The sequence below is a fragment of the Ambystoma mexicanum genome, chromosome 5p, assembly GCF_040938575.1.
Source record: "Ambystoma mexicanum isolate Mex_15411 chromosome 5p, UKY_AmexF1_1, whole genome shotgun sequence".
Taxonomy (NCBI): Eukaryota; Metazoa; Chordata; class Amphibia; order Caudata; family Ambystomatidae; genus Ambystoma; species Ambystoma mexicanum.
This window is the reverse complement of record NC_090930.1, coordinates 176,944,869-176,970,928: the sequence shown is the minus strand read 5'-3', so window position 1 is coordinate 176,970,928 and position 26,060 is coordinate 176,944,869. Positions and strand designations below refer to the sequence as shown.

Genomic DNA, 26,060 nt, shown 5'->3' with positions numbered 1-26,060 from the left:
ATGGGCAGTCCAGCACCGAAATGCTATGGCAATGCCCTTCTGAACAAGAGTACCAACAGCAACCCCATACACGTGTTTCAGCCTTGTTGGGCCTCATCAGTGAGGTGAAGCTCTGCCTCTCTGAGCACAGTGAGCAGGGAGACCACGTCTGGTTTCCCCCAGGTAACTCAGGTTGACCAACCCCAAGTTCCTTCCAAAAATACAAAAAGGGTAGCAGGCGCCACTCTCTCGAAAGAACACAGCATGATAACCTGTTCAGTGGTTTTTAACCACTTTGAGTGTATTATGTGGCTGGTTATAAAAAGATGAAATACTTGGAAATAAAGCACAACTGGAATTGGACAGGTCTCTTAGCACACTGCATCACCGAATCTCTGCACAATACACATCAGCAGCAGCAGCGCCACATGTGCACCATCACATGGATGCAGATCCACTAATCAGCGGGCGCTCACACGAAGGTGTAGCTCACCCATGTGTCTGCAGCAGGGGGGCGGAACAAAAGACCGTGGCAAAAGAGAATTTGGTCTGAGCAAGCAGAAATAACATGATATAGGATATGGCATTTGTAACGCACCTATACACAGGTGTTTCAATATGCATTAAGAGCAGAACACAGCAGTAGGTAAAGGCAGTAGTGACAGGTGGAGGGCCCGAGAGGAAGGAGTAACGTGTGGTAGTAAAAGAGCAATGACAAAAGAAGCCCCCAAAGGCAGATCACAGTCCAGCTTTAAAAATGTGATAAAGGAATTGCCCCCTCTTCCCCGCCCTCCCAGATCCAGCAAGTCATCATTTACTATTCCAACTCCATTACTCGAAAATGTGGGGAAGTGCTATTTGGAGCCCAGTAGGCAGAGCTAAAGAAGTATCCCAGGGGGACTTCACAGACTAGTCGGTCAAGTGCAGGAGGCAGTAGAGACAAGGTACAGTAGGAGCAGAGCTGCTAACTGGACTATCAGCAAGCAGTACTATGTGACAGAACAGTGCATAAGGAGGCAGTAGAGACAAGGTACAGTAGGAGCAGAGCTGCTAACTGGACTATCAGCAAGCAGTACTATGTGACAGAACAGTGCATAAGGAGGCAGTAGAGACAAGGTACAGTAGGAGCAGAGCTGCTAACTGGACTATCAGCAAGCAGTACTATGTGACAGAACAGTGCATAAGGAAGCAGTAGAAGTAGAAAACAGAAGAGGGCAGGAGCTTGAAAAGCCAGCAGTGACACGGGGGGGGGGGGGGGGGGGCAGGGAGTAGCAGGTCAAGGCAATGAGGTGGTCTGGGCAGGAAGCAGATCTAATAAAACCAGTACATTCACCACTGAGGGACAGGAAAATCACTCTTGCTCCTGCAGAGAACATTTTAACACAAGGGGGGAGCAGGTATGTAAGACCAACGAGAAGGGGTAGGCTTAGCTGAGAACTAACTACACAGAGTGTATGTACTCGCAACTCCACACAATTCAAATAACTGGTACTACACATCTTTTCAGCCCAGTGGCCAAAACAAATCTAAGCTGGGAGCTATTTAACTCCTGCTTGTAGCATAAAAGAGCCTGGTTAGCTTGACAGCAACCAGCAGCTGCTTTTGGCTCAAAAGGCCAAGAGATGCCAGACAAAACACCATGTGAATTTACCTTTGTGCATTTAGGACGATTGTCCACATTAGGACACATGTATACACCATTTAAAGCATAAGGGGTCATCAATAATGGACACAATGATACGTTTGCATCTTATGTGAAAGTTACATTTGCAGAACGCTATGAATTGGCTCCAGGTCACTGGTTGATGCTGGATACCCAGGAGCTGCTTATCCACTCTAATGTCGAGTGTCCGAGTTTCTTTTCTATAAACTCGTCTCAACGATTTCATAACCTTTGTGATAAAAGACAAATTGACTCAAATGTGATACAATATAAAGCACCTAGAAGCTAGCTTTTCCCCCATTCCAGACTCCAATGCAATTTAGGTAATTGGAGGAGAGCTCTTGTGAACACTATCGGGGGTGAGTAGGTGTAAAGAGGGTCTCCTGCCTACGATTGTGGTGAACAGACGTTTGCTTTAGCAACTTCAGTGCTTAAGAATGACAATCGCACAGGGTTCTTAGCTACTACAGTCGGCATTTAGTCCGATTTCTTTCAGAATGTTAAGATGTGATTTTGAACATGAATCACAACAACACTTTGCCAAACCTATACGTGTGTAAATGTGCAAGACAGCCTTGGCAAGAGTCAGGTATGGTTCTTATGAGCCTCAACTAAAACACAATTGCACATCAGTCCAACTACAAAGGGGAGGGCAGGTTCACAGTTCGGCATGTTCCTAGAATGTGGGAATTTTAGAGGGAAGGTGGCCAGTGTATCACGTTCTTGATCTCAAAAGGAGTTCCAGGAACAGTTTGCAAAAGATATTTAACCACAGCAGCCCAACCATGACTAGGCAGAAAAATGCCAACGTATAACCAGAGTTCATGCAATGGTTCGAACATACAGCACATTCTAGTCGTGTTACAGTTAAGAGTAAAAAAGTAACCACTCTAATACAAGTTTAAGAGGTGGGTAAAAAAAGAAACAAGCACCGAAGACTTGAAAAAGTGCAGACCCGAAAGAACAAGAGCTTTCATACTTATGATCAAATACATCCGATTAGATGGCGTTGATGCATGCATGGCAGTGGTTAGTGGTAAGAGCATGCAGCATATCACAGTAAGAAAATAGGTCACTATGGATAGTGACTGGGTCTCAGGATCACCCAAGCCAGTCTGCTGTGTTTCATGTAAAACTGGAGAATTCCTTCTCTCCATAACGGCATTGGCTCGAACACATCTAGTAGTGCCAGACCCAAGCCCTGAACGACAGTTTCAAAGACGGACCATCAGATGGCAATGATCTTGGCTAGTTGCAAAGCAGCAACTTGGAGATTACAGGTCTCGAATAATGTCAAAAATGTACAATACAGTAAAGAGTCCATTTGAAAGTCCGTTGAGTCATGTAAGAAAAGCACACATAGTAGCCTTCGAGGGATCTGGTACCATTTGTGCAAAACAAATGTGCAAGGATTTAGAATACATACATAAAAACCCACAATCAAGGCCTGACTGGGGTAGCAGAAGACCATCTTCACTTAGAGAATGAAAAGCAGCAAGATACAGCAGTAGTGGATTACAGTTTGCAGAACCGGTGAGCCAAGCCTAGGCAGTTGAAAGATTGCCAAACCGATGCATTCCTTTCGCAATTCAAGCGCACACACCCCTTCCTCAGGACGCTGCATTTCGTTTGAAACCGTAGGAATCAAAAGGTACAGTCGTAACGTACACACCCATCTTAGCTTTAACCACGGCTTATTTTAACCTGTGATTTATGAACGAGATGTTACTTTAGTGGGGTCCTATAGGATTAAGAGGCACAAAAGTAGTCTGTCAAACTAAACTACACTACACTACTCTTAACTACGTTAACCCCTCTCCACAACAGCCATGCAACCTCCAACTCAACGTTTAAGGGAGCCATGAAACCCAAACCACAAAACATGTATGCATAAAACAGGATTGGGGATAAGATGTAGGAAGAAGTGAAAGTTCTGGAGTGCAAAATGGAGGTTGAGAAAGCAAAGCACCACTGGGATGAGTGGTAGTCAGATTCAGGCAACACCAACTGGAATGATATGGCATTTGTAACACGCCTATACACAAGTGTTTCAAGGCACGACTAGGCAAGGAAAGGGAAACAGGGAGGACAGAACGATTTTACTAGGCCAAGTGACATTGAGATCACACAAGTGCAGGGGAGGGGCAGTGCCAGGGGAAAGGGTAAGGGACTGCTCTACATGGGATCCGAACAATAACAAAAAGTGAGGCCAGCAGGTGCAAGGGTAAGAGCAAACAGCAGGTGCCCAAAGGTGCAGGTAGTGCGACTGTACGGTTACAGACCAAGTGCAAGGCTTGCCAGGAGGCAGTGCAGGTGTCCAACTGAACGGACAGGGACCTGGGCCCGAAATCAGAGGGTAGCCAGCTGACCAGTGCAGTATCAGACCGGAAATCAGCAGGGGAGAGGAAGAGTGAAGGCAGAAGCAAAGAGGAAGGTCTTGCGGTGCTGCCGGAACCAGAGATGGTTCTCCTCAAGTTTCAGAGAGTCAGGGAGGCTGTTCCAGAGGGAGGCCCCAGCCAAAGAAAGACCGCCCAGCAACATGTTGCTTGGAGAAGTGACTGACCCTGAGTAAGTTGGAAGTGGTGCAGTGAATAGCTGGAGTAGGAAGATATTTATGAAGAGAGAAATTGAGGTATGGAGGCCCCAGAAGGCCTTGTGGGCGAACTTAATCCTAACAGCCATTGGGAGGCAATTCAGAGATTTCAGTGCTAGAGAGATACGATCCCTGGGCTTGAGGCCAAGGACAAGTCTCGCAGTCCTGTTCTGGATGAGTTGCAGAAAGCGAAGAGTAGAAGCAGGCAGATTTAGAAAGGGGCTGCTGCAGTAGTCCAGCCCAGAGAGAACCAGGTCGCTAGAGACAGTGAGATTCTGGGGGAAGGAGAGGAAAGGAAGAATACCTCTGAGGAAGTGCAGTTGGTAGTTTGACTTCTTGTTTAGTCACATCTCTGACGTCTAAGGAGTGTGGAGTCGAAGATGACCCGAGGCCGGCAAGTGACAGGAAAGAAGGGTGCAGGTGTGCAGCAAGTCCGTGCAGAACTTGTTCGTTTTGGATCATTCTCCTGCAGCGCTGTGGCTATTTAAGACATTTTTTTCTAACACCTAACTGAAATTGAAGTTCAATGTCTTTTTCACACAACAATTATGGTGCTGTAAAGTCTTGCATAAATTGCACGAACAGCTCAGCATCGTCGCAAGACTGCGGACGAGTCACCCTGGGCTCTTTCAAGGACGTGCCTCAGGTGAAACAATTTTGTCTATATAGGATTTGCTGGAGGTCATGCCAGTACACGGAAGAGGACCTACTCTTCAACTGGTAAACGGGCCTCTGTTGATGGAACAAGTTACTTACCTGTAACTGTTGTTCTCCAGCATGGGTCTGGCATGGATTCACATTCTCATGAATATTCCCCGTCGTCAGGCTGGGAATCCTCGGTAAAGAAAAAAAAAACAGTATCAGTTTCGTTTCTGATCTGTCTTTTGTAGTAATAACCAATCACTGGTCTCTGCGTCATACTGACCACAGCCAATGACTGCCCTCTACCTAAGCACTGCCTCTGGCAGCCATCTTCAGATTTGGAAGCACGTGAAGTGGCAGTATGACCAAGTGAAGAGCCGCAGAGGGGTAGGCGGGAGGGTTCGCATGTGAATCCATGCCAGACCCATGCTGGAGAACAACAGTTACAAGTAACTTGTTCCTTCCCCAGCATGGGGTCTGGCATGGATTCACATGCTCATGAATAAAGAATACATAGCAGTACACACATGCACAACCACGGGAGGTGGCAAAGGCTCAACATTAAGCATTACATCAAACATCTTACCTCCTCACCAGGCTCACCTCAGGCGAACAGGTTGCGCAGCACTGCTTGGCCGACCCTGGACTCCTCCCTGGAATCCCGATCGACGCAGTAGAATCTCGTAAAGGTGTGCGTCGACCTCCACGTAGCAGCCCTGCAGATGTCCAGCAGGGGCACACCAGACAAGAACGCTGTGGTAGCAGCGATCGATCTGGTCAAATGGGCTCTCGGACGGCCAGGCAACGGTCGGTTTGCCAACCGATGACAGTGCGTGATGCAGCCGGAGAGCCATCTGGAAATGGAAGCCTTCGAGAGAGCCTTCCCCTGATTGACAGGTCCAAAGTTCACAAAGAGTTGTGACGTCTTCCGAAAACACTTCGTGCGGTCCACGTAGAACTTCAGCGCTCTAGCCACATCCAGCGAGTGCAAAGTCCTCTCAGCCGGCGACGAAGGTGACGGGAAGAACACAGGCAACACCAAGGGTTCGTTGAGATGGAAGTCCGACGGTACCTTGGGCATGAAGGAGGGGTGCGTCCTGAGCACTACCCTCGTGTCGTGAAAAGTCAAGTACGGGGCCTTGCAGGAAAGGGCCTGGATCTCTCCCACCCGTCGTGCGGAGGTGATGGCCACAAGAAACGCTGTTTTCCACGGCAGAAACTTCAACGGGGCCGAGTGCAGAGGCTCGAACGGAGGTCCCATGAGCTTGGTCAGCACCACGTTGAGCTCCCACGCCGGGGCCGGAGCCTTCACCGGCGGGAACGATCTGAACAGTCCCTTCATGAACTCTTTCACCAGACGATGAGACCACAAGGACGTCCGCCCCGTGGTTCTGGTGTATCGGGAGATCGCAGCAAGATGAATCTTGATGGACGCGTGTGCCAGTCCAGCTTTGGCCAGCGTCAGCAGGTACGGCAGTACCTGGGGAGCCGTAATCCGTAGAGGGTTAATCTTCTGTGCGTGGCACCAGACAGAGAACCTCTTCAATTTGTGTCCGTAGCATTTAAGAGTCGAGGACGCCCTGGCCTTTGCAAGAACCTCTCTGCAATCGGCCGGTATGTCGTATCCTCCAAACTCTAGCGCTGCAGGAGGCAGGCCTGCAAGTTCAGCGATTTCGGGTCGTGGTGGAGGATGGCGCCTCCTTCCCTGGAGAGTAGATCCGCGTCCACCGGCAGCTTGATTGGCGGGGACGCTGACAAGTCCAGAAGGTCCGGGAACCATATCTGCCTCGGCCACGCAGGTGCGACGAGGAGCATCCTGCACCGTGACCTCTTGAGCTGGTTGACGAGCCGGATTAGCAGTGGCAAAGGAGGGAACGCGTAGAGGAACAGGCCCTCCCAGGGGAACGAGAAAGCATCGCCCATGCTCCTCGCCTGGGGAAACCTGCTGGCGACCCTCCGGCACTTGGAGTTCGTCGCCGTCGCGAACAGGTCGATCTGGGGTGTGCCCCACCGTCGGAAGAGGCGATCCACTAGATCCTGCCGTAGTTCCCACTCGTGGCACGAGCGCAGCTCCCTGCTGAGTGAGTCGGCGATGGTGTTTTTTATCCCTGCCAGATGAAACGGCACCAGAAACATCCTTTGGGCGACGGCCCAATGCCACAGGTCCTGCACCTCCTTGGACAGTGCTGGGGACCTGGTTCCGCCCTGTTTCCTGATGTAAAACATGGTGGTGGTGTTGTCGGTGAAGATCCTCACCACCTTGCCCTTGAGGGAAGGAAGGACCTGAGGGCCCAGAACACTGCACGGAGCTCCAGGACGTTGATATGGAGGGACTTCTCCGTCGGGAGCCAAAGGCCTCTCGCGTGCAGATTTTCGGTGTGCGCTCCCCACCCTTCCAGGGAGGCATCCGTGGTCACTGTCTCCTGGTGGTCTGGGGGTCCATGCCCGCTGTCAGATGCGCGCGGGTGCCCCACCACCGGACCGCTCGGCGGAAACTCTCGTCGAGTGTGATCCTCTCCTCGAAGCTGCCCGTCGTTTGGATCCAGCGCGCGTCCAGGAACTCCTGCAACGGGCGCATCCGGAGCCTGCACATGGGAATGAGGTAGATGCAAGAAGACATCATTCCGAGGAGGGACTTGATGGACCTCACCTTGGCCGCGTCGGAAACCAACATCCGCTGTACCTTGCCCAGGATGGACCTGGTCCTTTCCTCCGACGGGGAGGCCAGAAGGGACACTGTCGAGCTTCGCTCCCAGAAACAGTGCGTTTTGCGCAGGTACCAGGTGGGACTTGGCGTAGTTCACGGGGAATCCCAGGTCCGTGAGAAGTTGGACGGTCCTTGCCGTGTGCTCCACGGCGAGCTCCCTCGTCTTGGCTCGGATGAGCCAGTCGTCCAGGTAGGGGTAGACGTGGATCCCCTCGCGGCGTGAATACCCTGGGTGCCGACCGTAGTCCGAAGGGGAGGGCTTTGAACTGGTAGTGACGCCCTTGGACCACAAACCTGAGGAATTTTCGGTGCCCCTTTAGGATGGGAATATGGAAGTAGGCATCCTCCAAATCCAGTCTCCTTCCTCCAGCTGACCCAGGACGTGCTGGAGGGTGACCATCCGGAACTTCTGCGCCTTGATGAACTTGTTCAGACGTCGCAGGTCTAGGATGGGGCGCCATCCTCCAGTCTTCTTCACGAGGAAGTATCTCGAGTAAACTCCGGAGCCCCGAAGCCTCTTTGGGACGAGTTCAATGGCGCCCTTCCTGAGCATCGCCTTTACCTCCAGGAGAAGCTGAGGGACGTGAAGCTCTTTCCTGGCCACAGGGGGGACGCGCGGGCACCTTCTTTGAAACTTGAGCGCGTGGCCCCGGGCTAAGGCGTCCAGCACCCAACGTTCGGTGGAGATGGACTCCCACACGCTGACGAAGCTTGCCAGCCGGCCTCCCACCGGGGTGCTTCGGTGGGGGCCCGACCCCACGGCCGGTTCAATCCTGTTTCGATGAGGCTTTGCCGCCTTGAACTCCTTGGCGACGATGGCGGGGTCCGCCAGACTTGCCTCGTCCTCTGTAGGCCTCCTGAGACGACGAGCGGGCCGCTTGACGGTAGGTGGAGAAACCGCCACCGGAACCTTTGGAGGCGCCCTTGCCTCCGCTGCTCCGAAAGGGCGTCCGTCGTCGCTGCAGAACCCCAAGGGCCCGGGCCGTCTCAGTGTCCGCTTTAATGGCCTGAAGGGAATCGTCCACTGTTTTCCCAAACAGGTTGTTCCCATCGAACGGCATGTCCAGGACTCTGGTTGGTACGTCTTGACGGAAGTCTGTAGCCTTGAGCCATCCACGCCGCCTAAGGCACACGCCGTTGCCCAACTGGCGAAACCCAGTGTCGGCGATGTCCGTCGCAATAGTGATGGCGTGGTCCGACGCCACCTCACCCTCCTGTAGGATCTCCAGGGCATCCGCCCTCTTGTGGTCCGGTAGGAAGTCTAGCAGGGGAGCCAGTTTGTACCATAGCTCCCTGTCGTAGCGGGCCACGATAGCCAAGGCCGCTTTAATCGTCGTCGCTGCAGACGAGATGACCCTGCGTCCCATAGCGTCCAATTTCTTTCCCTCGCCGTCCGGTGGGGAAGTTGATGTGGAGGCCGCACCCCCCCCCCCCGCTTTCTTCCTGGCCGCCGCGGAGACGACGGAGTCCGGGGTAGGCTGCGCCCGGAGGCACAGGGGGGGCCGCGTCCGGGACCCGGTACTTCTTCTCGTACCGGTCTCTTTCAGCTGGCGTCGTGGAAGGGTTCTTGAGGAGGGAGAGGCCCTCATCCCAAATGTCGTCCAGTAGAGGCACCGCGAGGACCGTCTTCCTCTTGGCCTCGCACCGTTGGTAAAGGAATCCTTCCTTTCTTCTCCTCAGGGCAGAGTTGGAAAAGCTCGGATGCCCTGGCGATCATGGAGTGGAACGATCCAATCTCGTCGGGCGGAGAAGGTGGGAGGTGACGACGGTAGATCCTCGTCGTCTGTACCCGTCGCTGCCCTGTCAGTCCCCGTATCATCCCCTCGGGTGGACGGGGAGGAGGGCTGGACGGGGCGCGACGGCTGAAAAGGAGGTGGAGGGTGAATCCTTTTCTTGGGCGGGGGAACACCAGAAGGTCCCGGTTCAGGATCCCCCGACGGGAGAGGTTCCTCCGTCGGCAACGGTAGTCTCGTCCTTATCTCTGAGCATAAGGACTGTATAGCCAACAAAATGGCCGCCGAGTTGTCTTGCGGCGCTGGCAGAGGGGAATCCGACGGGCGATCAGGGGCCCCGTCGGCACCCTCGACGATGTCGTCGTCACCTGCGTCGGGATCCATCCCGACGGGCCGGTCTTCTTCCACGCCAAGGCCTTGGCTTAAGACCTCGATCAGCTCTTCCTCCGAGGTTGAAGCCGAATCTACGACGACGCCCTGCCCCCCCTTTTTCTTCCCCGCCGGGGATTTCACGGGGGTCCTATCGATGGGCACAAAAGAGGACTCCCTCCGAGGTGGCAGGGAGACTCTGAGCCCCGAGGTCGCCACCACTGGTGTAGCCTCCACAGGCTGAGCCAGGGCCGCCGCGACAGTTTCGATTGAGGGCTTGGCCGGAGGCTTGTGGCTGAAGGTGCCGGGGAGGGTGCGCCCTGCCTGGCGCCCGTAGAGCCCGACCGTTCGGCGCTCCCGGTGCCAGCGGACTCGCGGTGCTTGGCCTTGTGTTGGACCCCCGTCGCCGGGGCGTCCTCAAAGGTCTTAGAAGACCGCTCGGATTTCTTCCTCTTCTTCTCGCCTGACGGGCTCTTCCCTTCCAGCCAGTTGGCGAGACGTTGATGGCGGTCCTTCATGGTCCGCTCCGACATATTGCCGCAAAACGCACAGTCCTTCTCCACGTGCGTCTTGTCCTCATGTAAGCAGTAGAGACAAAAGGAGTGTTCGTCCTCCTTAAAGACGTTCTGCAGCTGGCATCCAGGGCAGACCCTGAACAGCTTTCCGGGCGTCGAGCTTCCCTTCTCCTGGGCCATGTCCGGGCCTGAGAAGCTTCTGGAGTCCTCCAAAAGCGTAGCTCGACGAAATCTGCACCCTTGAGGGGCGCAGACGAATCCGACACGGGTCCCCGTTGATCGGATGGAGAGTCGGTGGAGCTTGAGGCTCTTTTGACCGAAAAAAACGAAGTTTTTGAGAAAAACGTGAAAAAAATAGCACTAACGCTCGAGAGCAATAGCACGAGGATCCCAACACATGAACGTGCGGTAAAAATCTGAAGATGGCTGCCAGAGGCGGTGTTTAGGTAGAGGGCAGTCATTGGCTGTGGTCAGTATGACGCAGAGACCAGTGATTGGTTATTACTACGAAAGACAGATCAGAAACGAAACTGATACTGGTTTTTTTTTTCTTTACCGAGGATTCCCAGCCTGACGACGGGGAATATTCATGAGCATGTGAATCCATGCCAGACCCCATGCTGGAGAACTTAAACTAATATTCTGGCATACTCTAGTTGAATATTGTTCAAACCCCACCTAATATTAATTGGTTACGGTCTGAAGGCACTTTTCACTAGATGGTTCAGTGTTCAAAATGAATATTGTTTTCACAGGACTGTTGCCCAGAATTAATTTCGTCATTTTATCTTTGGACACCTACCAGGCAAGCTTCGGAGGCACTATAACCAGAGATGGGTTGTCATGCAGGACCAACAGCAGAGAATACTTTGTGGGTGCCAAAGTTAACCAGTATGAATATTATCATTGTTGCTCAGTCTTCCCTTAGATTCTTAGAACGATGTGTAGCCATAGCTCTGACTATTCAAAAGCACCATCTGTTATACAGGGGGCGCTGGGCAGATGTTTTTAAATGAGACTTCGGTGAAGCCCTTGGCCTTCCCACCCCTCTCCCCCCTCCACTTACAGCCGCAGATCTGTGACCATGATGGTGTACTTTTGTTTTTCATCCTTTTTTCCTTCTATAAAAATAAAATGCATTCCTCTTATTTTTTTTCTGTCCTAGTAATGATCTTCGATTAGGCTCTTTGGTTTTCCACCACCACATGCTAGAATATCTGTGTCCTTCCGTCTGGACTGCCACTGGGTAGGACCATGGACTCCGGACATGTGAAGGAGCAGCACAGACCCCTATGAAAGTCAGTGTCTGTATTACTGCAGTGTGGATGGCATGTGTCCGTCTTAGCAAGTTCCACTTCCCACTAAATAAGTCCAGCTTAATATGTACATAACTACTGTTCGACCCCTTGCAAGTTGCTGGATCAAAGTCACAATGGTACCAAGCAATTCCCAGAGGTACAAACAGGACGTAGAGATTCCCCAAAATACGAGACAGGCCAGTTAGGTACCTAGTACGTCAGGTGATAGAATGTTGTATCGGTGCCACCCCTTGCCCAGATACATTTACACTATTTGGACACAAATTCGAATTGTTTCAACAAGGACGTGGCCAGGAAAGTATAAAGGTGTTCCAGGCCTAAATATGTGCCCTATGAAAACTATCTAGAATAAGAGCAGTGCATGCCGACAGAACAAAAATGAGAATCCAGCCAATCAGGAAAGACTAAAAGGCTGTTTTGGAAAGTAATCTGGATAACCCATACAATTATATAAGTGCAGCAAACCGTTTGGTCCGAGTTTGTATTGGGAAAGCAGCACAAGATTGCCAACATAACAAAAGGATATGGCTAGTCGGGACTGAAAGAAGTTAATTGATATCTTATTGGGTACGACGTCCTTTCATCGCCAGGCATTTGAAATCCTGCAACTTAAACGTGCACAAAATGTGGGTGGGGGGGGTCAGGTATAGTTAAAATAGGTGGTGGGGGGATGTTAGGGTGTGAAATAGGGGACACTTGAGGGCATGCACATAAGGCAGTGCCCAGTGCAAGTGGGGGCTACATCAGTTATGCGTGCAGTAATCAGTATCAATTAGACAAAGTTAAGTAATGCTGCAGCCGTGTGCCCGCACTACAACCGCTTCGGGCCCGTTAGAGCACAAGGAGGTGCGACGCGCAGTGTGGCCCAGCAACGTGAGCGGTAGGAGGGCAGCTGAGCATCGCCCACATATCAGACAGGTGGAGCGGCGTGAGGTGGGAGAAGGAGCAAGGGGCGGTGAGGGGCTGACCACAGGGAATCCTTTAGAGCTTGAAATCAGAACGTAGGATGATGCAAGGGGGGGGCTATAAACCCTCCATGCCTAGACGGACCAAGACCGGCGTGATTGGCCTTAGGATTAATGCCAGCGGCCAATGGCATCACCTCATGGTGTCTGGTGTCTGCAGGGCTAGCAAGCCCCCACAGACCTGAAAGAAGACAGTGGTGGCCATATTAAGCTGCAGCCTCTGTGTATCAGAGATATGGGAGCTCGCTGCTGAAGTGCCTCTGCGCTGGGCAGCTCTCCTGGGCTGGGGAGATATATAACTCGCCTGTACACAAGTGTTTATAGGCGCAAATATATACTGCATACCTGCAAAAGCAACTCATTTCATAGTGGTGGATTTATGCATTCACCTCTGTACCTGTACACCCAGATACATTACACATGAACCTTCACAGTACACATTCACAAGGGTTCCTAGAGAAACCGGTCTCACTTTGCCATTGGTGCTCGGGAGGATTGGTTTTGGTTCAGAAAGTTGATTTGTTATGTCCAGCCACAGATGTACGTCAAGAGAATTACCTTGATTTGTGAATTGCACCAGCTCTGAAGGGGCATAACGCATCCAAGGACGAGCTCCAATTGTACCACACCCTAGTCCATTACTGGGGCACAAGATCAGCAGGAGCGACCCCGGTCTCCAGTGCAAACTGATGCATCCTCCTAGTCCCAAAACCGGTAACCAGCAAACCGATGAGGAATAACTGATCACTGCAGGAAATGGATACCAGGGGTTATCTTGTATTGTAAAACCATCACCCTAGACTGTGCCTGAACCTCTAAACTGGTTGCAGACAATTTGCTCACTCAGATCAATCTAGAGCCACCTTATGGCCCTGCTCCAGTTCTTAAGTGCCAAAAAGTCTTCACGATGGGGAAGCTATTGCTTTAGGGACCAGCCCCCCACTTTATGGTGGTATGCACTGCCCTAATGCCCATTACTGCTCCGCTCTGGACACTAGCAGCAGGTCGATTCCCCTTTGTTCAATCTGTAGCCGCTACCATCTTGTTAGTAGCAATGACAGATACCGTGTTTTGAGGGCATTCAATAACTGTGGCAGTACCTTACGTTATCACTTTACTTCCAAGGGGAAGACACCATTTCTAAATCCCCTAATGAGAAACCTACTTTCGGATGCTAATGAGACCATCTTGTACTATTCAAAACCGTCTCCCAGTGCCAAAACACCTATTTAGAAGGTTACAGAATACATTTTAAAATATCCAGACTAGAGACCACCAGGGGCGCACAGCGGATGGAAGCCTACTGTTGCTCCCGTGAAGCCGGGCCGGGATCTGACCGTAGCCACCCACCCCCCAACCCCTGTCGACTGCCCACATCCAGCCTACTCCCATGAGGCAAGTAGACAGGGGAACCCCCAGAGAGTATTCAGCCTGGAGATGAAGTGGATTGCAGCTTGGGATCGGGCATTCGAGAGGTTGCGACGGCTGGCGGCCCGAGACCTCCCCTGCCGGTGGGAAGCGAGCTCCGGGAGGAGGAGTGGTGGGCCTGCTGGGCCAGGGGCCGTTGGGTAAACAAGGATGAATGGGAGAGCCCCGGGGCAGATCTGTTGTGTCTGGCAGTGGAGCGGGCCAGCCGGGCAGAGGGGGTGAGGTAAAGAGGCCACGGTTTGGTGATTCCCACCTCCCCCCCTTCCTTATGGTGCCCAGGGAGTGGCCGGCAAAACAGTGGAGGGTGGCGATATAGTGCGCCCGCGGCCCTGGAGGACTGTTTGGTCTCTTCTGTGGGTTTGTTTGGGCATCCCCCCCCCTTCGAGTTGTTTGCTGGGGGCTCCGGGTGACCATGAGCTGGTGCCTGGGGAGTGGGAGAAGCTTTAAGTGGGGGCGGTGGGAGCTGTGAAGCAGAGCCCACGATAAGCGGGTACAAGAGGTCAACTACAAGGAGCCAACAAGCACCTTTCCAGAGGAGACAACAAGGCGCAAAACACTTACCTGGGGTGTACACTGCTTCCCTGCAGCGGATGAAGAGGGTAAACCAGGTGAGGCAGTGGGTCCAAGGTACAAAGGGTGAACCAATGGAGCTACTGCCTGGTGAAATTGTGGTGTAGTAGAAGTGCCAGGCGGTGTGTGGATGACTGGGTTGGAGACAAAGGCCCTGGACACCACGCTAGGGGCAGTGTGGTCACCCACTTGTGACGACAGCAGCAGATCACATGCCTGGGGGCAAATGAGAGAAATGTGGTGATACACAGGGATCTTTGGACATCTTGCAGGTCCCCGTCTGCAATGAGATATCAGGCGTAGACACCCCCCCACCCCCCACCCCGCCCTGCCTACCCAATGGGGTATGTGGTGAGTTCAGGTGCCTGGGTGTGGGGGATAGAGGGGGTTGCATTTCATGGAGAGAATCCCTGAAGCTTTTCCAATTCCAGGCCCATGCAGCACAAGACCCAAGGGTCCCTGCTCAGGGTTCCAACATGGAGGATGACCCGGTATCTACAAAAAAGGATATAGCCATGCTCCTAAAAGAAATTAGGGCATAAGGCCGGACCCGCGCAAAACGCTCGATAAAAACAGAGCACAGGATGAACGCCTTGGTTGACAGGATCCAGTGTTGTGTCAAAGCAATCCTCTGCCGTTATCATGGAGACTCAAATAGACATGCGATTATCTGAGCTTGAGCGGAGGGAATCCGAATTATCTTTGAAGATGGACGATTTTGAAAACAGAAAGGAGAAATAAAATTGCATATTATTCGGGTTCCCGGAGAGAAAGAAGGGAGAGACGGAGGCAGGTCCATCATGGATTTGCCCAGGCTCCTATTCGGATCCAACACAATAGACGAGCCCACAACTGCCCGTGCAGATCAAGCGGGAGGGAGTGCGAGAGGCCCAAGAACAGTCACGACGAGAATCCATTATTGCGTGGAAAAGGTGAAGATCCAACTATGGCTGAACATTTACCAAGACCTCTCGGGCGCTGGCCAGAAGAAAGCAGTGTGCCCGGTTTACCAAGCGGCTGAGCGATATGGGTGTGCGGTATGGATGGGGCTTCCCTTGCTTGATGACCTTGGAGTGGAAGGGCTATAAATATAAACATGTGATGAGCATGAGATTCAGAGAGTCATAAGGGAGCTCACAATGAACCGTGGAGGACAACAGCAGACCCCAGAGTAGATAGCAGAAGCAGTACCTGGACTGGAGCTGACAAGAGACAGATGGAAGGTCCCTGGCTCAAGCAAGTTCAACAAAATGAACACCTCCCCCGACCCCCCACCCCCCACCCCCTGGTTTACTGCTCATGACCTCCCAGCTGTTCAGAGTGCTGAGGGGAAGGTTGGAGTCTGGAACATTGTGGGGGGGGGTTGTTGGTGTGGGAAAGGTGCTCAGCAGAATAGGAGTTGCTTTCGTAGGCTATTGGGTCAGTCTGTGAGTTGGACCACTTAATCCACGATAGGATGGTGATTCCGGTAGTGGTAAGGCAGGGGGAGGGGGTTGCTGTCTTTATTTCAGCCCACTTGGGGATCCAGGTGGAGGAGGTTATGCTAAAGGGCTCACGGGTAACGGCGAGTTTAGTGTATACCCCCAATCTTGGGCAGGGGGATTTATGGAAGGGAGTTAGTGAAAAACTAATTGTGTTTGAGGATGGCCAGTTGCAAGTGGGGGAGGGGTACTACATGGTCCTTGACCTGAAAAGCAATCGTAAGAGGATGGGGAGGGGGGGGGGGGCGGTGCTGCTCTGGACCGGAGACAAGGATTCTGAACAGTTCCATAAGGTGAATTGGGACTTGGGTTTATTGGACTCCCCGACACATACTCTTGTTCAAGACTCCCAGGTGTTCCCTATTCCATGGTCGGATCACAATTTGGTGAAGGTAAGTGTGGGTCAAAAGATAGAACTGCTTCACCAGGGGGCGGTGGGAGGGGGGTGGTTTCGGGGCTCCAACATGTCCCCTGCGTGTGCCATCAAGCAGAGTCTGTATAAAGCTCAACTAACACGGAAGAGGCTACTTTTCCTGAAACAGAAACCATGAAAATGGGGAAAAGGCTGACAGGATTCTAGCGTGCAGGTTGAGGGAATAGAGGAAGACGAAATCAGTTGGGACTATAAGGTCAGAGGGGGGCCATAATCTACAATCAGAGTAGGATTGGCAAGGAATTTTCAAAATATGAGAAGTTGTACACCTCCGAGTGGGAAGGGCAGAGGGAGGAAGCCCAGATTTCCTAAATCCTTATATAGTAGGCTCTCCCGGATCCTTCTGGTGAGGCATTGGAAAAGATATGCCAATCTCAAAGGAAGAAGTAAAACAGGCGAGAGGTAATCGGGAACGGCACCGGGGAGTGATGGTTTTACCATAACATTTTACAAGGTATTTGGTAAGGGTCTATAATGCAAGTTTCAGGGGGCCGGGGGGCTCTGCCACTGATGATGGATGCAGCAATAGTGGCCATACACAAAAAGAGGGCAAGGCCCAGCCATGCTGCTCGTCATACAGGCCAATCTACCTCAAACAACAATGTAATGATCCCGACAAATATCCTGTGGCGACAGTTGGGAGGGGTGGCTGCTGACCCATAGAGACTAGGTAGGTTTCTTACTGGGTAGGCAAAGTTCAGACAATATAAGGAAACCAATAATCGCAGGCTGCGGATGTTGACGCCTACCTGATAGCAATCAATACAGAAAAGGCTTTCAACAGAGTTGAGTGGCCCTTTGTGGAGAAGGTACTGGAGACCATGGGTTTTGGGTCCCGCTTCATTAACTGGATAACGGCGTTGTACAGCGAACCTAGGGCAAGAGTAAACCGACTGCCAGATTAATTTTGCTTAACGAGAGGCACTAGGCAGGAATGCCCCCTCTCGCCACCGTTATTCGCATTAACTATGGAGCCGTTGGCGATTGCCATACGCAAAAACCAGATGATTTCGGGTATTCGATGCGGAAAGCAGGAATCCAAATTATCTCTATTCGCGGACGACATCTTGTGCTACCTCACCCGGGTCCTTCCTGCCTGCTCTATTGGAACAAATTACCCAGCATTGTTTCTGCTCAGAACTTAACGTGGACAAATCGGGAATTACGCCCCTTAGACGTGGTTGGTCTAGCTTAGATCATCGAAGCAGATACATAGGGGAAGAGGGTAGAAAAGCAGGGTATAAAATACCTCAGGATTGTTTCGACTAGGGATTTGGGTGTCCTCGCTAGGCCCAATTATGACCCGTTGGTAGGTACCTTAAAAGGAGGACTTAATAAGGTGGGCCCTGCTGACTCCAATTTGATACGGGCATATGTCGTCTATTAAAATGAAGGTTCTCCCCAGCCTGTTGAACCCCATTACCGCTCTCCACGTAGCCCTATCAGATCGGTTTTCACTGAACCATTGTGTGTGATTCGTAAAAGACGCCCAGAATTAAGATTGCCACCCTTACACTCGGGTTAGATTTCCCCCCCCCCCCCCCCGATTTCGCTTTCTACTACAAAGCAGCGCAATGGAGGGTCTTCATAGAGCATATGGGGGGATATTAAGATGTATTGTTCCTATATAAAGGATCTGGTAGCCCACCTGTTGAAGGTTAGGGATCATTTGTGGGCCCCGCTTAAGGACATTCCGGATAGACTCAGGTAACAACCTATCCTGGTAGTGCTGGGGCAGATATGGCATAGTAGCAAAACTATTAAGCTGCTCTCCGCCTGGCCGTCTCCATTGACCTCAGTGTGCGGTCCGTCGTTTAACCTGTCCCACCAGAGTCTGAGATTTTCCGAACAGTGGTCTGATAGGGGTCTCGAACGGGTAGGGCAGCCATGAGGGGTGCCTTTGAATTTGAGGAGCTGCAAGATCTTTGAAAGATCAAGGGTATCCTTACAGACTCGAAATGGGGGGGGGGGGGTGGATATTGCAAGGAATGAAAGTTCTGGATTCCTCGGCAACAAGGAAAGGTAGTCTGTCCAAGTAATACAAGGCATTGATTTCAGCAGACTTGACAGGGAGAAAGATGTTCAAGAGGTACTGGAGGCATTAGTGGGGGTGGGGGGGGAACATAGCTGATGAAGTCTGGGCGAGAATCTATAGAGTGACCTTCCCCGGGAATCTATTCACCTCCACGATAGTAAACAATTATAAAATGCTGCAAGAATGGAATAGAATCCTGTGACGGTGTCAGGAATATTTTAAGGAGTCCCCCACGGAGGTGTGGTGGGGTCCCACTCAGACTGTGGTGGCATTGCCCTAAAGTGAGCCTGTACTGGGGAAGAGGTCCTTAGCTGGATTCAACTGGAGCTCAACTGTTCTTAGACCCGCTCCAGATACTATTGGGGATATCGATGGGAGAACATAGGCTCCCCAAACTGCTCACAGTGATGTTGAGGGTGGGGAGAGGTTGTGGCCCAGAGATGGAAGGACGAGTGGTTGCCCATTAGACTGGAGCAGAAACTACGAGATATGATGGTGATGAGCGGTTGCATTTCGGTGCAGGACTGCTCTAGGGCAGGACAGACTGATATGTTGTGGACATTTCTCTGTGTAAAGACTCTGGATGAGACTAACATGGGACATAGGCTGATAAAGAAACACTCCCAGGACACCCCTTGTTGGTGATGAGAGGTTAACAGCTGTGGTTCATGACACTGGACAGGAGTGGGAGGGGGGGTTTACTGTCTAGATGTGAGGAGGAAGCACTCTATCCACATGAGTGGGGCGGGTGACGGGGTGGGGATTGAGCCAGCCTTTCAGCTTGCTCTTTTGGTCTGTCACCTAGGACATCATTTTTGGAAATGTTGGAACAGAGTAAGCTGGGGGGGGGGGGGGTGGTTGGGGGGGGGCAGAGTGTTCATTTAAGCATGGATTAATGAGGTTTGGAGATGTAAGGTGAGGGATCATGGTTAGAGCACCATTTGGAGGGTTCGCTCCCATGATGTGGTATTTTAGGTGTAATATGTGTAAGGGGAGGATGTATACTGGGCTGGAGGACAAAGCATTGATGGTCATGTTTGCAGTGTATATTCATGCATCTCCGTGATAAAATGCTAATAAAACAAAGTCCTTCGGTGGTATGCTGGTGTGACAAATCACAGGAATTCAACCCTTCTTGCCAAGGGCGGGGAGGTGGGAGGGAGCCCCTCCCAAACGCCATGTGAGGTTAGGGAGGCAAGCCCGCTCCACAATACCCTCCATGGGTAGACTCAAGCGCAAGTTGGACCTCATAAGAAAAGACTTGCCCTTGGTGAAAATGGCTCCCGTTCCCATGAGGAACTCCCATCCTCAAACCTCTATGATGACAATCTATGTCAAGAAGAAACTAGTATGCGTTATTGCCAACAAGAAATAGAAAGCCTCTTAAGTTCACATTCCACAGGCCGGAGAAGAGAATACACAAGATAAGAGGACCAAAGCCTTAGACAGGGGAAGCCTCACGGCTATGTCAGTGAAATAAATGGGAGGCGCTGCGAAAAAAGAGCCAGGGAGTTTCCTCGATAAGAAGCAGGGGCAAGATGTACAGCATCCTGCAGGTGTCAGACTGAGAAGTGACAGCTGCACTACAAGCAGCAGCGAGGAGACCAGAGGAAGTGGAGTTGGATGCGTTGCATCCAGAAGCAGAGGGGAAGCCCGAGATTGGTGGCATGACCATGGGAGATTGATGGACAGAGGGTTCTTGCAACAACGCGGATACCATTCTCCCATGGCAGACCTGGGACAAGCCAGTATACAAAATATCGCACCGCCATCCAAGACAAACCAACCAAGGAGGAACTGGCAAAAGGACATGCAACGCTAGTTTAGAAGAAACAGAAGCCGATCCTCAATAAAAGAAAACCCTGGTGACATTAATACCAAGAACAGAAGGTGAGAGGGGATAATGGGAGACCTGGGGGAGCGAAGGACAATAACTGGAATACTCGTCAAGGGAAAGAATAGAATGAGAATCATTATTGGGATGATCATTTTTCTCTCAACTGGGTCGAGGATATTATAAAGTCAGTACAAAGAGAACTCAAGGCGAAGCCTTTTGGGAGGGACTCAATTAGTCCCAATCCATACCTAGTAGAGACCCCAAGTACAGATGAAAGAACTGAAAACAAGGAGTACACAAAGTATAGATCCAGACCAAGAACAGAAAGAAATCAAAGACAACGAACTGTTCAGAGAAAATAAAACTAGATAAGGAAAGGATACTTGCTGAAAGATTTATCAAGGGAGGAGAAAAAGGATCAACCCTTGCAGAGGAAAACAAAAGTCCAAATCAATCGTGAAAGAACTGATAAAAGTGGTATCTAGACACCATCTAAAGATCCTCTATTTAAAAGTGTTTGTGAGAAACCCAGAAACTTCAGGAGAAAGGAGACACCCTGACAACTTTGAGTAGTTAACGTGGTAGGGCCAGATTGGCAGTTGGATGGTGGACAGTTCATTTATAGACATTCACTAACTAGCACCTTAGATAATTAGGTAGGGAGGCCCTGTAGTATAGGGAATGATAGGCTTTGCTTTACAATGTAGCAGTGAAATGCTGGACCAGAGTATGTGTCCTTGTGACCTACCACACTGCCAGGACTCCAGGGCCCCTTGTCATTTTTTGTTCACTGTAGCTCCCAAGTCCACTTGTGTAGGAGTAGTCCTTCCCTTTTTACAACATGTGCAACACAGCCATTCTATGAGTGCAGTGGTGAAGTGTCTCCTTTTTCTTTGGGAAGTAGCAAAGATGCTACTTGGAACGTTCACCCTCTGACCAGAGGGTGGACAGGCACCCTCGGACCAAGCAGTGGTTATATGGTTGCCCGTTTAGTGGGCATTAACAAGCACCCCTTTTTAGCCACAATATGGCAAATGATCAAACTCAAAATGGCGCTTTTTCAGTCCTGTTGAAGACTCATGATGGCCTGTCATTTGCTGCCAGTGTTTAACCTTGCGGGGCGGGGGGGTTGTATTTTTGTATTTGGAGGTGGAGGGTTCCCTTTTCTCATCCACCATGGCTTATCTTGGTGCATGAGATGACAGGCGATGTGAATGGGGGCTATCCCAATACCTCCAGTGGCTTTGAGGTTGCTGGGAAGATTGTGAGGCTGGCTATCCACAGTCACCATCAAATTATGCATGTATCCTTCTTGCAGACTGCACAAGAGACAAACTGCATCCAGAAACCCAATTCAACCACTGGAGCTGAAAAGACCCAAAGTAGAAGTCCGAGGGATGGCAGAAACCAGCATTGGCTCAGTCAATAATGCCAGAGAGTGAACCTTGACCTTCCAAAATTGACATGGTAGACCTCTGCAAGAGGCCTTCCTCCCTCCAACTGGTGGGACAGTCTGAGGTACATCACTATTTGTCGGAACCTGCAACCAAAAGCAAGTGGTTTCTCATTGCAAGGACTTCAGGCTGGCCAACCGGCTAAACTCATTGTGGGCATCAGTCTGTGAAACCTTGAACCGAGCCAGTCGGTTCACAAAGTTGATAACAGTTTTATCATAAAAGGCACACAATATAAACAATTCTCAATCATACATCTTATCACCACTTAATGATTTTATTTCTATCGCGCTCGTACACAAGTGTTTGTTAATGATGAAAATATTTTTTAAAAATCTGCACTAATGATACAAATATTTACAAAGCAATCCATCCAAAGTGAAAATAAAAGAAAGTAAAACTACAGCGAATCAATAGTCACATGTGGATACACTAGCAAAGATGTAGGAACAGACAGGCTTGGCAAGCTTCGTGGTACCACCTCAACACAATGCATAAGAGGATTCACCATATTAACCTGTCCGCTTGTTCTGCCTTCTTCTCCACGCCAGGGGTGTGCAAGGTCTGGAAAAGATCTGGGGCTATGCTAATGTTGGGACTGTTGGGACTCGCGGCTGGCTAGCCTTTTGGTTGTAGCCCCCGAGTTTCTATCCGGGGCTACAACCAAAAGACAAGGGGTTATAGCCCCCTCGGCCCCCCTAGCAACACCTCTGCTCCACGCCCACATAAGATACTTGAAAGTGCTGAAAATTGCCAAGGAGTTGGCGGGACAACAGCATAGGGGCATGGCTTCCTCTGTAGTTTTAAACCAGAATGAAGATGAATACTTTTTCTTCCGAACGTGGCAGTTGATGTGGGGCTACTAGACAGGGTTGAACCCAGTTTACCCCACCCTCCTCCTCAAATCACAGCTACTTTTTTGCTTCAATTAGGGAACCCTTAGTATGCAAAATGCAAAGTAAATTCAAACACAGTGTTATATAGCAGGCCAGATGCACATAATTTAGCCTTATGCTTATGCTCTTCTATATGTCAGCAATCCTGCCTCCTTGCAGCCATCTTACAGCAGACTGACATCAGGGTGATCGCGGGTTACAATAAATTAGGGGAAATCATTGCAGTACCCAATGCAGGGCACAGCGATGGCACATCTGGAAGGTTTACCTCTCAGGATCTCAAAATAACAATTCTGCTACTTGGGAGGTTCTCAGTGCATCCCTCGATGAGGTGTATGGGGCAATGTAAAAAGATTGCTTAAGAAGTTACAGAAATCAGTTGAATATTGGCTGTAATTCCCAATGTCATTGATGGGTCGAGTTTCCTTGCATAAGATGCGGGCAATTGCACTACATGTTTTTTCGAAGCAAAGGGTTAGTGAAGAATTGAAGGACAAAAAATAAATAAAAAGAGGCTCTAGATTGATACAGCATTTCTTCTTTTATAAAAACGGCAAGTAAGTCTAGAAATCTGTCATGCGCTGGATAAAAGCAACCTGCGACACTCTGCATCTTTTGTGGCAGATTTGAAATGTGAAGGTTCGGTGGTAACCCATCAAATCTAGGTCTACAAAGGCAGCAGGTCCATTCAGTAGGAGCAAGAAAATCCAAAGCATTAGAAATGCAAGTAGGAGATTGGGGGTGTGGGGGGAGAGGGTGGGAGGAGGTAAGGGTTCTAGAGGCTGGCAGAATGTTCAAGTCATAGATGTATGGAGAACCAAAAAAAAGGTTTTGAGAGTGCAGCCCAAAAGATGAGCATCAAACGATTATAAATGCCACTATCAAATGGGAAACAGAAGGAGAGGTGGAAGGATAGGTGGCAGACAGGTATGTAGTTTACGTGCACCACGAGTTGGCAGTAAGTGCATCTAAATGTATGCAAATTACACAATTTCGTTAGATTTGTGGTTTACTGCATCCAACATTGCTGTTCCTTCTGCTCCACCACAGTTCCTCTTAAAGGGTGTATGCAGAGTACAAAGACAGAGTGCATTAATTTGTACAAAAGATGGAATAAAGAAAACCTTAGATTCAAATTTTTAATGCCACCGCAATCTGCATCCCCTATGTGCTAGAAAAGTGAAGGCCATAATATGATGGGAGAAAAAATATTGCTAGTGGCACAAACAAAATGCCCAGAAGGACGTTGGGTGGTTTCTTTCTCCAGAATGTATTCCAACTTCACTAGGTCTGATGTTCTCTCAAGGAAATCTTCGATCAGTATTCCAAGCGGGCCCTGCCCTACTGTTTCCACTTGGGGCCGGGCTCTACAAAGTCACCTCACCCCAAGCATAAGCAGAACAGCTTGTGAATGTCTTTCCCCAAATACAAAACACTGCCCTTTCATATTCAGCCTGTGCACTTTTCTTTATTGCCAGTCAAATAAAGAACACTGGATTTATATCTGCCCGGGGAAAAGACCGGCTGGTTTTACATTGCAGATGCCTTCCGCCTCTAGGCTTTTGCAGCAGCTTTGCCTTTAGCATGTCCTTATAACAGCGTCCAAGGATACAAGAGAAATCTGGATTTCTCATTGCAACTACATTCCATGACTGCATTATTGAATTTTAATCAATACTAGTATTAAGTGACCATGGGCTCCATTCTTGCACATAAGTAGGCGAAAGAGTATGCAGCTTTAAAACTTTATTGTGTTTCTCTTAGAAAAAACTTTGTTGGTTTCATCTTTATGTAAGGCCACAGCGCTTCACTTGCAAACATTGCCTGGAGATTGAGCCACAACCGCAAAAGATCAGGAAGAGCTAGCTTCCCAGTCCAGGTTGCCACACAATACCCCCCCTTACCCCCATCCCCATCTGCGTGCTGAACCTTCCTACCAGATCTTCTGAAAGAGCCTGAAAACCCACCTTTAACAAATCATCACTGCACCACTTCCTCAGTGGAACAAGCGCCTGGATGCCCCTGGGCTAAGTGTGCTGCTATAAATGTATAAATCAATTATACCTGCGATATATGCTGCAGTGATGAAAGCTTAAAAGGCATTTTTGCAAAGTAGAATCAGCACTTCCTGACCATCCCCTTTAATTGCCTTTACTGCATAACAAAGCAAGTCATTAACATAAATGGTAGAGACCGAGTAAAGAGCTGCCTTTTAACACGTTATATATGAAATACAAAATTTGCGCAAGAACAGTCTTGTTCAAAAAGCTGAAATGTAAACCACTCAAACCAAGAAGGCATATACGTGCTGGATTGCTGGCACAGTTCATCCCATAACGAGACCCAACCCCCCCCCCCACCTCCACTTCGCCCGACCCTCCCCCCCGCCCCCGACCCCCAGTACAGAAGCACTTCACTCCTGAGGATTGACTACATCCTACAGCTGAGTCTCTGATGCAGAACCGTGAAATCCAATGGCAGAGCGTACACTCTCTCCAATAAAGACAACCATCTCTTATGGTTTGGTTCGTTTCGTCCCCTTCGCTCATTTTAAAATCCAGAGTGCTCTTTGTTGGACCCCACCTGCGACAGATGTAGCCCTTCAGATCAGACATACCTGTGAGCTCGGTGTGCGGTTCCAAAAGCATCATTTACGTAAACATCCCCCAGTTTGGAAAGGGATGCTCTGAAAGCTTCCACTTGTGCAGCATCAGCTTTAATCTAAAATTTAAGAAAAGGTCTATGTTAAAGGATGATGTCAAAAATAACCAGGATGCCAAAGGGTGAAGGTGGAGAAAAGAAAAAAACAACATTTACTTAAAATGTAATCTTCATTTAATATAATTGATAGCTGTTGTATATAAAACAAACATTACAAAAACAAATCACATATCACACAACTATACAAATTATGCTAAACCATTTAAAATGTCAAGAATTCGAAGGTAAAAGGAAACTATAAAATATAGGTTAATATCCTCTCCTTGCATACATGACTGCCATACATGTGAGGTATCGTTATCAAATTGGTTGTTGTAGGATTTTAAAAATGTAGCACATAGAGCCTCTCGCATACAAATAACAGGCGGTGTAGGGATTCAATTGCTTGACAGCCACAAAGAAGGCAAAATCTCACAGCTCGACAAACACCAATGCTTGCCCCCTTATCCACAAGAGCTTCTGATTGGTTGAACTTCATCATTAAGTATGTTATTAATGTCATGGGACTAAGAAAAGCAACGACATACTTGGTACGGATACCCGGTTTGACCTGTACCATCAAAACGGGCCACTATGTGATTTAATTATGGTTGCTAACTCTATGGTATAATGTTCATGAAAATATGCTACTAGTTTCCCGTTTAGCTAGCCTTTAAAACCAGTATGGCTATTATGTCCAACAGGGTGGGCAATAATATATTAGTCCATTTTTCATGTATT

General features: G+C 49.8%; 1 protein-coding gene across 1 annotated transcript in view; it reads right to left on the bottom strand.

Annotated features, from left to right (window-relative positions):
* Window positions 1-26,060, bottom strand: part of PGK1 (phosphoglycerate kinase 1) — a 151,004-nt gene that overhangs the window by 77,441 nt on the left and 47,503 nt on the right. Inside the window, exon 5 of the mRNA XM_069612589.1 lies at window positions 25,237-25,340. Within this exon, the coding sequence (XP_069468690.1) occupies window positions 25,237-25,340 (104 nt within the window). The remainder of the gene's footprint in view (window positions 1-25,236; window positions 25,341-26,060) is intronic.